We start from the raw sequence: 13,592 nt of genomic DNA, 5'->3' as shown, positions 1-13,592 counted from the left end.
TGGTTAGGTCTTGCGACTAAACATTCCTAGACCTATTTTGTCTCCGAGTTTGAACAATAATTTTTTATCAGAATCCACTCATACTCACATAGTAATGATTGTTATTTATAAATGGTTAGTTATTTTTGAAAACAATTTTAAAAATTGTTTTGAAATTTCAATTAATTTTTTAAAACTTACAATTTTTATAACATTGTTTCATTTTTAGCGATATTATCGCCAAAACTCGCTTATTTATCTGACCACATTGACCACACTTTTATTAGATACATTCCTTAACTAAAAGCTCCTTTTCCGTTTTTCTTTTATTTTTCAGTTCTTAGTTAATTTTCTTGTCGGTTCGGGTTGTGTCTCCGTGAAAAAATTGTTAAAATTTATTTAATTATAGCAAAAGTGATTTATAAAACTAAGTTTGTTGTTTAAAATGTAGAGCATAAAAAGTTTTATAAGAATTATATAAATTTTGTTAAAATATCAAAGAATTTAATCGTAAATTTTACGTTGAAAAAAGTTTTTAAGAAAAATAGTGCTGCCGGCCAGCGCAGTTGAAAAAAAATGTATCTATTAAGTTAGCTCGCTGTTTCGTGAATTCGCCGCACGGTCGTTTAGTGTTATTGAAAGTGAGTGTGTTTCTTGTTTTTGTTTATAAGAATGAGTGGAAATGAAATAGAAGTTAATAAGCAAAAGCAAGTCGATTACGCAAAGCAAATTCTTGTTGGTAAAAATTGCAAATAAAAAGTAAGTAAAAGAGTAGGAAATATAAAATAGAGAGTAAATTAATGTAAAGTGCTCTTTTTGTATAGATTAGGATGTTTTGTTTTAGTATCTTAGAATCTGTGAAGAAAGTTTGAATTAAAGTTGTATTTTTGTAAAGTTTTGTATGTTTGTTATGTATGTTAAGATATATGTATGTATGTGATTAATTTAGAGTCATATTTTGTTGTTATAAAGTGTGAGAGGAGATTTGAGGTGAAGTTTATCTGTTGAATGTTTTGTTTTTGTTTGAGAGAAACACTAGGTTTGTAGCTTATGAGCTTTGTTTTTTTTTTTGTATTTTGTTTCTTATGTTTGTAAACCAATAGACAGGTTTCTTTATGATGTACATACTTATACATATTTAGTTTTTCTTTCTTGTGTATTTTGTTTCGTATGTTTGTATGTACATATGTTGGTTTCATTGTTTATTTTGTATTTTTTTATTTAATCGTTTAGCTATGTTGTGTGTTCCTTTTCTTTTGATATTACAAAAGTAATGTTAGTAGAGTTGGGAAAATTAATAAATTAAAATTTATATGTTTCATTAGATTCGTTATTGGATTCGGCAAAAGCAATTATAGAACTTTTACTTGTTTCAATTAATTAATTATTTTTCCTGTTTAATTTTCGTTTACTTATTATTTCATAATAATTTGAACATTAAACTACATAATTTCACTTAAAAATCAATTTTACTCATTACACGGCAAATTTAAGTTGAATGAAAATCTATGTGGCACCTAATCATTAAGCTCGCCTTACTTAGGTATTAAGTTTTTCCTTTTGTTCTCGCTCTTTGGTTATTAGTTGAAGGTTGTTACATGCTCAAGTAGTGTAGTATCGTGTCTATAGTGTAGCCGATATTCTAGTTTATGGTCTAGTCAATATTTTAGTCAATAGTATAGTTTATAGTCTATTTTATGGTCTTGTCTATAGTTTAGTCTACAGTCTAGCCTATATTCTATTTTATAGTAGAGTTTAGTCTAGTCTATAGTCTAGTCTATAGTCTAGTCTATAGTCTAGTCTATAGTCTAGTCTATAGTCTAGTCTATAGTCTAGTCTATAGTCTAGTCTATAGTCTAGTCTATAGTCTAGTCTATAGTCTAGTCTAGTCAAGTCTATAGTCTAGTCTATAGTCTAGTCTATAGTCTAGTCTATAGTCTAGTAATAGTCTAGTCTATAGTCTAGTCTATAGTCTAGTCTATAGTCTAGCCTATAGTCTAGTCTATAGTCTAGTCTATAGTCTAGTCTATAGTCTAGTCTATAGTCTAGTCTATAGTCTAGTCTATAGTCTAGTCTATAGTCTAGTCTATAGTCTAGTCTATAGTCTAGTCTATAGTCTAGTCTATAGTCTAGTCTATAGTCTAGTCTATAGTCTAGTCTATAAACTGGACTGTAGAATAACTTTGTACTCAACTGAAAAGGGGTATTATTATTAAGTCTATTAGATCTAAAGTTACTCTTACATAACTAACTTGCATTAATCTAAATGCATCGTATTTCCCTTTCCACTTAATCTAATAACTTATCAAGTAAATCGAATGAAGAAAAATAAACATTATTAAGTTCCCTAAAGTAAAATTTTACAAAAAAGTACAAATTACAGTTAAAAATTTACATTTTAAATTGACTCTAATAAATCATATTTGTACAAATTATAAGCTCATCACTATATTATTTTCATGACGGTATTCATTAAATAATATATTGCTTATTAAGCACTTTATTAATTGTTTTTTAAAAGCGTTTAAATGTTCTTAATTTATCAATAAGAATTAAAAATCTATAGATACTTATGTTTAGTATTTTTCTTATTTTTCAAACAAAGTAAAATCCAATACATTGTTTAAGATGGTAACTGATTTTTTTTTATAAGTTTGTAGGTATCCAAAACTGTCAAATTAACAAGTGTTAGTTTTGGAAAACAATGAATAGATTTTGACAGCAATAACATATTTTACAACAACAATACATTAACTTAATCCCTTTGCCAATATTATTGCTGTTGTGCGAATTGACCACATCTTATTATAAAATGTAAACATTCTATCTCACTCTCACATAACTAACTTGCATTAATCTAAATGCATAGCATTCCCCTTTCCACTTTATCTAATAACTCATCAAGGAAATCGAATTAAGAAAAATAAACATTAGTGTGATACGCATGCTGTCTGTCACACTCTCTATCTCTATCATGTAAGAGGAAGTTTAAAAATAGTGAGAAGTTTTAAGTGTTACCTATTTTGTGTATTTACTGTGATTCAAACGATTTATGTTTCTTGTATATACACTATATTATTTGTGTGTGTAGAGAAAATCTTACGGAATATATGTATAGAGATAAGTATGTAGATTAGATTAATACTTTTTTTGTAAAAATTGTATTAACTTTTTTAAATTTGTAATTTGTATCAAATGTTTCATTCTTAACATTTTATCGCCAAAACCCGCTTATTTATTAGACCCCATTGACCACACTTTTATAAGATACATTCTCCAACTAAAAGCTCCTTTTCCGTTTCTCTTTTATTTTTCAGTTCTTAGTTAATTTCTTGTCGGTTCGGTTGTGTCTCCGTGAAAAAATTGTTAAAATATTATTTAATTATAGCAAAAGTGATTTATAAAACTTAGTTTGTTGTTAAAAATGTAGAGCATAAAAAGTTTTATAAGAATTTTATAAATTTTGTTAGAATATTGAAGGATTTAATAGTTAAATTTACGTTGAAAAAAGTTTTTGTGAAAAATTGTGCTGCCGGCAGCGCAGTTGAAAAAAAATGTATCCATTTAGTTAGCTCGACGTTTCGTGAATTCGCCGCACGGTCATTTAGTGTTATTGAAAGTGTGTGTTTGTTGTTTTTGTTTATAATAATGAGAGGAAATGGAGTACATAGTGGTTAATAAGCAAAAGCAAGTCGGTTACGCAAAGCAAATTCTTGTTGGTAAAAATTGCAAATAAAAAGTAAATAAAAGAGCAGAAAAGTAAAATAAAGAGTAAATTAATGTTGAGTTTGAAATTATGCTCTTTTTATATAGCTTAGGAGCTTTTATTGTAGTATCTTGGAATGTGTGAAGAAAGTTAAATTTAAAGTTGTATTTGGTGTTGTAATTTTTAGTATGTTTGTTTTTTATGTTAAGATATATGTATGTGTTTAAAGAGAGTCGTATTTTGTTGATCTAAAGTGTGAGAGGAGATTTGAAGGAAAGTTCATCTGGTGTATGTTTGTATATCTGTTGGTTTCTTTACGATGTACATAATTTTAGTTTTTCTTTCCTGTGTATTTTGTTTCGTATGTTTAGATGTTTGTTAGTTTCATTGTTTATTTTTTTTGCTTTATTTTATTTAACGTTGAAAGTTCATCTACTGTAGTTTTGTTTTTCTTTTAGTGTAACATTAATTCTCTAGATTATGCGCTTTGTTTTTTTTTGGATTTTGTTTCGTATGTTTGTTTCTTTGGTTAATTTGTTTTTTTGTTTTATTTCGTTTAGCGTTGTTGTTCCTTCTTTAGTTTTTTCTTGTTTCGTTAAGTTATGTATCCAAGAATTTGTAAGTACATGCATATGTGTGTATGTATGTATGTATGTATGTATGGATATATGAGAGTTATTGTGAGCTTTTTTTTAAGTAGCTTGAAATTTGTCGGGAAAGTTTAACTTAAAGCTTTTTTTGTTTGTTGTTGTAAATGTTTTTTGTTTATTTTTCTATGAAAAGTTTGTGCTTTATGAGAATAGCTTTTAGTTTAATGTAAAGTTTAAATTAAAGTTTTATTTGTGTGTTGTTGTAAATGTATTTTTGTTTTTCTATTAAGAAGTTTGTGCTTTATGAGAATAGCTTTTTGTTGCATTAAAGTTGATCAGAAAGTTTAGTCTTTTATGTTTACATTAGTTATCAAGCTCATGCGCATGTTTATGCTTATTAAAAGCTTTGTAGGTATTAGAGCTTAAAATATGTTTTTAGGGGGTTATTAGCAATATGTGAGGGGTTTGCCGGATAAATTCAAATATTGATTTTGTGAGAATAATCATAAAATATAAAGTTATTCATTAAGAATTCTGCTTTAGCTATTAATTTTCTCCATTTGTTCTTACTCTTTAGGTAGTTTTAGTGGTATGCGCATGTAGTTTAGTGTTGTGTGCTCTATAATTGCAAATAAAAGTGGAAAAAATTAAGTTAAATATATTAAAATTTATATAGTAATATTAATAAGTATTTAATCATTTATAATTATGTGTTTGTTTAGTAAAATTTTATTTCGAACATTGTTAAAATCTTGTGCACAACATTTTTAGTTGTGTATCTAAAAAGGTCTATGTTTTTATGAGTATATGTAAGAAATGAGTAATGCTCTTTTTAGCAGAAGTAAATAACAGGTGCTTTTTTGCTTTCATTTTTAAGAGAGTTTTTTGATGTGGATTTTGTAGCAGAGATGTGATTTTTTCTCAGAGTTTAGAAGTGGTAAATGTTTTTGTGTAGGAAAAGGAAATTGCAGAGTCATCTTAGTTGTTTATGTATATGATAAGAGTAATAATTACAAGGAAATTTTGTAGTTCGTTGTGTTTTGGTTCTTGTCTGTGCTTTTGGTGAGTAGAATATACGAATAGGTATTTTTTCTTATAAGAGACAATGGATATATTAGCAGGAAAAGGAAATTGTAAGAGTAAAACATATTTGTGAGGAAAAGAGATGCGTTTTTTATTTAGTGTTTTATATAGGGAAAAAGTTTAAAAAGGAAAGGGAAATACTTAAAATTTGAAATGAGGTTTACAATTTTTCTAGTTTTTTTTAAAGGTGTAATAATGAGTTTGGTTAGATAAAAGCAAAAATTTAGGTAAAAAAATAATTAAACTACATATAGGGCATTAATATGTTATTAGGTAATATGGAAGAATATTTAGTCTGTAGATTAGAATAAGAAAATATTTTTATAATATTTTTTGACAATATAAATTTTATAAAAAAAATAAAATATAAATTAATAAACGGGCGTTTAATATAAATAAATAAATTGTATAAAAATATATTAATTTATCTAAAAAAATGTGTGTTAAAAAATATAAATATCTATAATAAATCAAAATTGTAAAAAAATAAAATCAATTTAAGTTTTTTTATATAATTAAATTTATTAAAAAAAAAAAAAAAATAAATAAAAAATAAGCATACAAGTGTTTTTAATAATCATATAAAAGTAATAAAAAATGTATGCAAATGGCCTTTTTTAAAATAATAAAAATAAATCAAGGTTGTCTATTGGCACGGTGACGGTAGTGACGCGTTCTAATTAAAAAAAATATATTAAAAAAATAAAATAAAAATAAAGTGTTTAAATGTGTTATTAAATAAAAAAAAAAGTAAAAAATATATGCATACAAAAAAAAAGAAAGAAAAATCAATAAAAATGTATGCAAATGGCCTTTTTTATTAAAAAAAAAAAATAAATCTAGTTATGTTTTAGTGTTATTAAAAAAAAATCGCAGATAAATCGTTTTCGTTTCGTTACTCGTTTTTAACGTTAATATAAATTTCGTGAAATATTCATAAATGAAAATGTTATTATTTAAAATCGTTTTTTATTATCATTATTTTACGGCAAAACATGCTAATGTTTGGAATAAGTATTCGTAACGGTTTCGGTTCTATTTAAATCGTTTTTATATATGTATTGCTGAAATTGCAATAAGTGTAAAGCGGTCGTATATTTATTTATTCAAAACGGTAGTGAACGGAGTGAAATAAGGCCATAATCAACCTTGAAAGTGTTTATAATTAAATATAAAAAAAGTGCGAAAGTAAATAATAATTTAAAATGTCCTGATACAGAATCATGAAATCTTTAAAGACGGAGTAAAATCAAAATTCCTAATAAAATTTAAGGTAAGAATTTTAAACTTTATTTATTAATTTATAACCGGGCATTGTTGTTACATATTTTTTTGCTTACAAATATATATTTTTTTTTGCAAATTTTTCACTAAAAATTTAAAAAGATTTTTATAATATTTATACCCTACACCACTATTATGCCTTTGTGCTGAAGTTTTTGACACCTAAAAATATTAGTCCTAGACCCACCTTAAAGTATACTAATCGCCTTAAAATCACTTTCTGAGTCCTTAGTCTTATGTCCGTCTGTGTGTCCATGTAAACCTTGTGCGCACGCTACAGGTCGCAATTTTCAAGATAATTTGATGAAATTTGGCACATACTCTTTATTTTTGGGTTCAAAGACGAATGCTATTGGTTAAAATAAATGGTTGAAATCGGTCCATTATTTCTCCTAGCCCCCATACAACCGTACCCCCCGAATCGGGCCTTTAGGCTCATAATTACGTTAAATCTATTATAATGTCAACAAAAATCAACAAAAATTAGTTCATAGAACAATAAATGACAATACTAATTTTTATAGTGATCGGGCCTCATTTAACCGTAGCCCCCATACTTGCTTTTTTTTTTGTAAAATTGTTCACTAAAAAATTTTAAATATTTTAATAATACTCCTCGCCTTCCTTAGATGGTTATATATAAATTTTTCATTTCGTTTGTAATTTCTATAATATAATTCTCTGATTACATGAAATATTTGTACACTAATATATTCATATATTCTGAATACTTATAGATTTAATTTAATTTATGTCCGTCTGTGTGTTTGTTGAAATCTATTTTCTTAAGACCCCTGATATCTTTGGCATCAAAATCTTCAATAATTATGTCGGACATTCTTTCTTGAAAATTGTTGTTTAAAATCAACAAAATCGCTCCTTAAATATTGGAAATATAAGGTAAAAAATAGTTTTATTCTAAAATACTACAATTTCGCTTCCAAAAAAAGAATATACAAATTACTTCCTGAGAATGACTTCAGATGTAGTGAATTTGGAATCAAATAAAAAGAAAATCCCTCCTATTACAGGTCTGTGTTTAAATCAAGAATTCTTCAGGTCTTTTTCAGTACTTCTAAGGTGTAAATTCTACTTATTTTTCGCTTCTTTAGAAGTTCTTATTTTGCTGGGTTATTTGAGCAAAAAATGTTAAAAACAGGAGGTGAATTCGTTAATATGCGTATAGAAGTCGAGATCTTAAATGTTATAGAACATTTATATATATCACTTGCGAAGAAAAATACAACGATGTGTAAGAAATCGTATTTTTTTCAAACTAAAGATACAGTCTTTTGTAATGAAATTTTTCCATCAAGTAAGTTTGGAAGTTATTTTTTTGCGGGTATTTGTTTTTTTTAATACACAATATTCTTTTTGCAATATTTTTTTCACTTCATTTGTATGTCCTCAAAAGGTGTTTTCGTAAATTTTACTTTACAAAAGCATTCGTCCTATACCCAGTATAGGACGAATACCAATCGGCTTAGAATCGTTTTCTGGGTCGATTAAGAATTGTCCGTCCCTCGGGTTGGCTGTCCATGTAAACCTTGTGCGCAAGGTATAGGTCGCAATTTTCAAGATAATTTGATGAAATTGGGCATACACTCTTTTTTTGGCCCAAGGACGAAGCCTATTAAAAATGGTCCATTACTTCGCCTATCCCCATACAACCGTATAATCCGAATAGGGCCTTTGGGCTCATTATTCAGTTAAATGTTCTGTTATGTCAACAAAAGTCGGCAAAACTTAGTTTTATAGTACTTATCGATTTTTGTAATGATCGGGCCATATTTCACATTATGCTCCATACAAACTCGCTTCCGATAATGACTTGAAGGTTAAAATTCACATAAAAACATTAACCCTCCGTCATGCGCATGTATCTGGCCAGATATTTTACGAATTTAACTGTGATTTTAATATATTTCTAATTTTGTTAGGGGTTTGAGTCTCCAGGTACCCTCTACAAATATTGTTAGATATCGTAATATTGTTACTAAAATGGCATATTTTTCATATAAATGTACTGAAATACATAGTGTATCTCGCCAGATACATGCGCTACGTACGTGACTATCGGAATATGTGCATGACGGAGGGTTAATAAAATTTTTAAATTTTACATAAATAATTTTGAAGTAGACGTGAATTCCTCTATCACACGACTATACATTAATACATGTTCCTTTTTTGTTTCTGAACTTCATTACATTTCATTGAGTACTCCTTACTCAGTAAGCTAACAAACCTTTCTTTAGAATGCCGCAAAAAAAGACCATATTTTTGTTAGTTATTTGTTTTTACTATATTTTTATTTATATAATTTATTTTCTCTGATATAATTTTTTCTTTTTTATTTTCTTATAATTTTTTTTTATTTTTAATATAATTTCATACAAGCAAAACATTAAATTTTAGTCTCTTCTTATAGTTCTTTTCATATTTATTTTAAAAACTATTGATTTTTTTTTCTGGGAGATAAAAATTATTTTTTATATAATACTAATACATACACACATTAATATACTAAAAGAAAAAAATAAAGTGATATTTATAAATATTAATAGAAAAAATTTTAAATAAATTTGTTTAACAAATTAATATGTTTAAGAAATTAAATATTTAAATGAAAGTAAAATGGTTATAAGTTTTTTAGTTGAATTTAGTTGGATTTGATTTAACGTAGTTAATGGTTTTGATATCTAAATTATTCATTTATCATTTGAAAAAAATTAGTGTTCCACCAAAAATACTGCAATAAATGAATTAATGAAAATATTTAATATTTTTTTATCTTATTATTCGAATTAATATGTAAAATAATTTAACTTGTTTAACACTTTAATTGCTTATTTAAATAAGTAGTTTTAAATTAACTGAATTTTTTGTTTGTTTAATTACTAATAGTATACTTAAGAAAACATTTATAAAATATATTTTTTTTATTTTTATATGGAAATCTTTGTTTTTTTCACTTATATCATAAACTACCATAAAATATTGCATTTTTTTCATTCTTTCTCTCTTATACCTCATTGCATATGACATCTGCTGTCCATTTCTGTTGATGTATAAGTTTCGTATTTTATTTTGATAATTTTTTTTGTTGTTTTTTTTTTTTTAAACTAAATTTTCGTTACTTTTCTAAAACATCAAACATTTATAAAACTACTACTTCATTAAATTTCCCTTTATTTTTTTAGCTTTCACATTTTCTTGTTTTTTTTATTTAATTAGTTTGGCTGCTACTACTTTGGTGTTACATTTCCTTTAAATTTTCACATTATTTTGTTTTTATAAATCATTTAAAATTTTTCGTTTTTAGTTTGAAATTATAAATTTTTGTTTTAATATATTTAGAAACCCAACTGTTATTTTGTTTTAAATTAAAATTAGTTTAAACTATTGTTAGATTTTTATTAAATGTTTAATATTTTTTTACTTTTTGTTATTGTTAATTTATTAATATTTTAATTTTCATAATTCATATTTGTTTGTATATATTTTAAACATTGAAACCCGTATCAAGTATTTTTTTTTAAATGTTTTATAGAACAAAGACTTCTTTGTTTTCAGTAATTAATTGTTTATATTTGGTTTATAGCTTATATTTTGATTTTGTTTAAGGTATTTTAATGGCTGTATAAATATTTATGGAATTTTGTTAAATTGTGGTCTTTAAAAATAATTATTTTTAGTTTTATTTTAAGGATTTTTCATAAAAAGAAAATATTTGCATTTTTTGGCATAACTTTTTTCGTCTTTGTTTAGTTATTGAAGAAGTTAAGGAGTAGTGTAATAGATTTATATTTTTTAGTTGATTAAAGTAATTTATTATATTCTTGGAAATTTACTAATAAAAGGTACTAAGTTAATTGTTGTCGATTACAATAGACGTCCTTAAAGTGAAGCTGAATGTAAGAAAAGAATGGGTTATTATAAATTTAAGAAGATCTAGACATACATATATATCATTCTCTTTATACATCCTCCTGTTGAAAACAATATAGGGCTCTGATTATGAAAGTTTTACAAAATCTATATTGATCGGAAATGTTAGACGGTAAACGACTTCTTGAGCATCTATAAAAGAGGTCACCGCTTTGAAGATATCTATATAAAAAGTGCACCAGATATTTTAATGCATTAGACTTTAAAGTGTGTTGTACTCTCGTCCGCGTATGATCTAACAACCATCATATAACATCTCTTTCAGAAAATGAAGTTAACTCTCACAATCGTCTTAAAAAGAATTAAAATCTCTTTTCAAAAATGTTCTCCCCATAACTTCGCTTTTTAATAAAATTCTACTTATTGTAGATTTTAAATAAAACTAACAGAGTTATGATTTAATAATGAGTAGAGAACAGGCTCTTTTTTCCGGTGTATGTTAAACCGATAACATTCGATAATGTCCTTCTCAAGGTGTCCGTGAAGTCCGGTGTATGTAAAGCTGATAAAATTCGATAATATTCTTCTCAAGGTGTTCGTGAAGTAAAAAAGTCGTAAAATTTGGAAAACATATGTATATAATTAAGTAATTTCAATAAAAATTACACATGTTTAGATAGGAAATCTTTTTGTATTTAAGTTCTAAATTTGGACCTCATTAGTCCGGATTAGTCCAGTTGTATAAATCTATGAACGCACAGGTCGACAGATTTTTAAACCAGAGATCGAATAAAAGCAAAAGTACTAAAACATCAAGTTTTTGTCAATTTATTGTTATATAAACTTTAAGGGAAAGTTTCCCGAATAAGAAAGAACATATATATTAAAGCCGACAGCATAGACTTTCAAACGTGTCCAAAAAGTTTCAAAAATGGCGTTTTCTCAAATTTCATGACACGATATCTCAAATCCCAGATGTTAAAAATCTGAGGTCAGAATCAAATTCAACATTATTCAATACTGTTTTTCAGGGTTTCTACCTTTTCCATTATTTGAGCCTTTTTGAAGTATCATTTATATACGGATATACGATTTTTTCTTAAATGTTTTGCTATCATCAAATCTCATTTTCATAAAAATGAGAGATAACAACTATTGAATATCTTTCATTGTAAAGAAATGTTAACATTTTAATACACAATAACATTTTAAGACATTGGCTTACAAATAGGTAGTTGGATAAGTACTTACTTCTATCATCTGCTAATGAAGAGTTAAGTAAGTTGTTTTGTTAATAAAACTACGAGGAATACGAGGATATGTCTCTGTGTCTGCTATTAGTTTAGATAATTATTATTAGCATTTACTGTCATTGTTAGACATTTCCTAAGTCCTTGAAAAGTTAGTACAAGTCATTACCATGGTTTTGCTGTGTAACTACTTCAAAAAAGTATTTTACAAAATTACAGTTCAAGAGCTTATTTATTTGAGAAGCAGCGCTTAATGATTTTGTATTTCTAAAGATTTTGGTTATTTTCACTTTAGTTATCTATTTTAAGTTTATTAATAAAAAATAAAATTGAAATCAATTTTTTATTTCACAGATACATACATACACATTTTTGAAATATTCTAACTCAAATTCAAAAGATTATAACAGTTTCCTGCAAGAGAAACCTCTTTTAAAAACATAACTTAAAATCCGTTTTAGCTAAAAAAAAGAATTCCCTTTTGGGTGCTCCCTAATATATGGATTTTCTTTTTATCTAGGTTTATAAGTTTATAAGTTTATATGTATGTATGTATCCATGGAACATATACTGTGATATATATTTCCTTGTATCTATATTTATTTAGGTTTCACATTGTTTTTCGTTTATATAGTTTAGTGTTTTTTTTGTATATATGTGTGTGGGGTTGTGTGGTTATTGTTGTTGTCTGTTTTGACATTTTTAGGAAATTGTACAGGAATTACGTTTACTACCCAAACTACGCTCTTGTATCCTTTGCAAATGTTGCAATTGTGCTGCTGTTGGTGCATGTGCCATTGAGCCAGCATACGCGGACGATGATGATGACGAGGCAGATGAGTGCGGTTGTTGTTGATGATGATGATGGTGCTGCTGATGATGATGTGTTGGTGTGCCTGGACCATTATTGCCCACTTGTTGTGGTAACGATTGACGACGGCGACGTAATGCTGGACTTAAATTATAAGTGATTTTAGCCTGGGATAATAGTTCTTTAAACACCTGAAAACAAAATATGTTTCAAAAAAAGAAAACATAATGTTATAATAACTATAATATTGTGTGTTGTGGTGGTATTTATTTCGTTTGGCAGTTTAAGGCTAGGAATAGTAGAGGTTAGGAGATGTAGGGTAAGATGTTATACAGACCTGTGTTATATTTTCATTGCGGGCAGCTGATGCCTCAGCGAAACCATTTTCCCAGTCTACTGTAACAACAGATTCAGTGGTGGCATATTCAACCTGTGAACATAAATACGAAATGTGTTTTGGATTAATATTAAAATTTCAGGTTAATCTACGGAGAATTTTAAATTTAATGGTATAAGAAGAAATTTTAATTAGTTTATTAATTATTGTTGGACAAAAAATATATAATAGTCTAGCCTAAAGTCTTTTCTGTAATTTAAAAATAGTCGAATCTATATTTCAGGGTATAGTCCTGTCTATTTCAATTTATCGCCTAGTTTATAGGCCACTCAAGACTTTAGTCTAGTATTTAGTCTTGTCTATAGTCTAGTTTATAGTCTAGTCTATGGTCTGGTTTACAGTCTAGCCTATAGTCTAGTTTATAGTCTAGTTTATAGTCTAGTCTATAGTCTAGTTTATAGTCTAGCCTATAGTACAGTCTATAGTCTAGTCTATAGTTTAGTCTATAATCTAGTCAATAATATAGTATATTATCTAGTGTATAGTCTAGTCAATAGTCTAGTCAATAGTCTTGTCTATAGTCTAGTCTATAGTCTAGTCTATAGTCTAGTCTATAGTCTAGTCTATAGTCTAGTCTATAGTCTAGTCTATAGTCTAGTCT

At 26.7% G+C, this 13,592-nt stretch overlaps 1 protein-coding gene across 1 annotated transcript in view; it reads right to left on the bottom strand.

Moving 5' to 3' along the window:
• Positions 1-10,101: 10,101 nt before the first annotated feature.
• The window catches only part of LOC111680610, a 55,423-nt gene continuing 51,932 nt past the window's right edge, over positions 10,102-13,592 (bottom strand). Inside the window, exons 4-5 of the mRNA XM_046947076.1 lie at positions 12,932-13,024; positions 10,102-12,785 (exon numbers count right to left, since the gene is read on the bottom strand). Coding sequence (XP_046803032.1) covers positions 12,486-12,785; positions 12,932-13,024 — 393 coding nt within the window. The 3' untranslated portion in view covers positions 10,102-12,485. The remainder of the gene's footprint in view (positions 12,786-12,931; positions 13,025-13,592) is intronic.

Source organism: Lucilia cuprina, chromosome 3, assembly GCF_022045245.1.
Source record: "Lucilia cuprina isolate Lc7/37 chromosome 3, ASM2204524v1, whole genome shotgun sequence".
Classification (NCBI taxonomy): Eukaryota; Metazoa; Arthropoda; class Insecta; order Diptera; family Calliphoridae; genus Lucilia; species Lucilia cuprina.
This window is presented reverse-complemented; position numbering and strand designations above follow the sequence as displayed.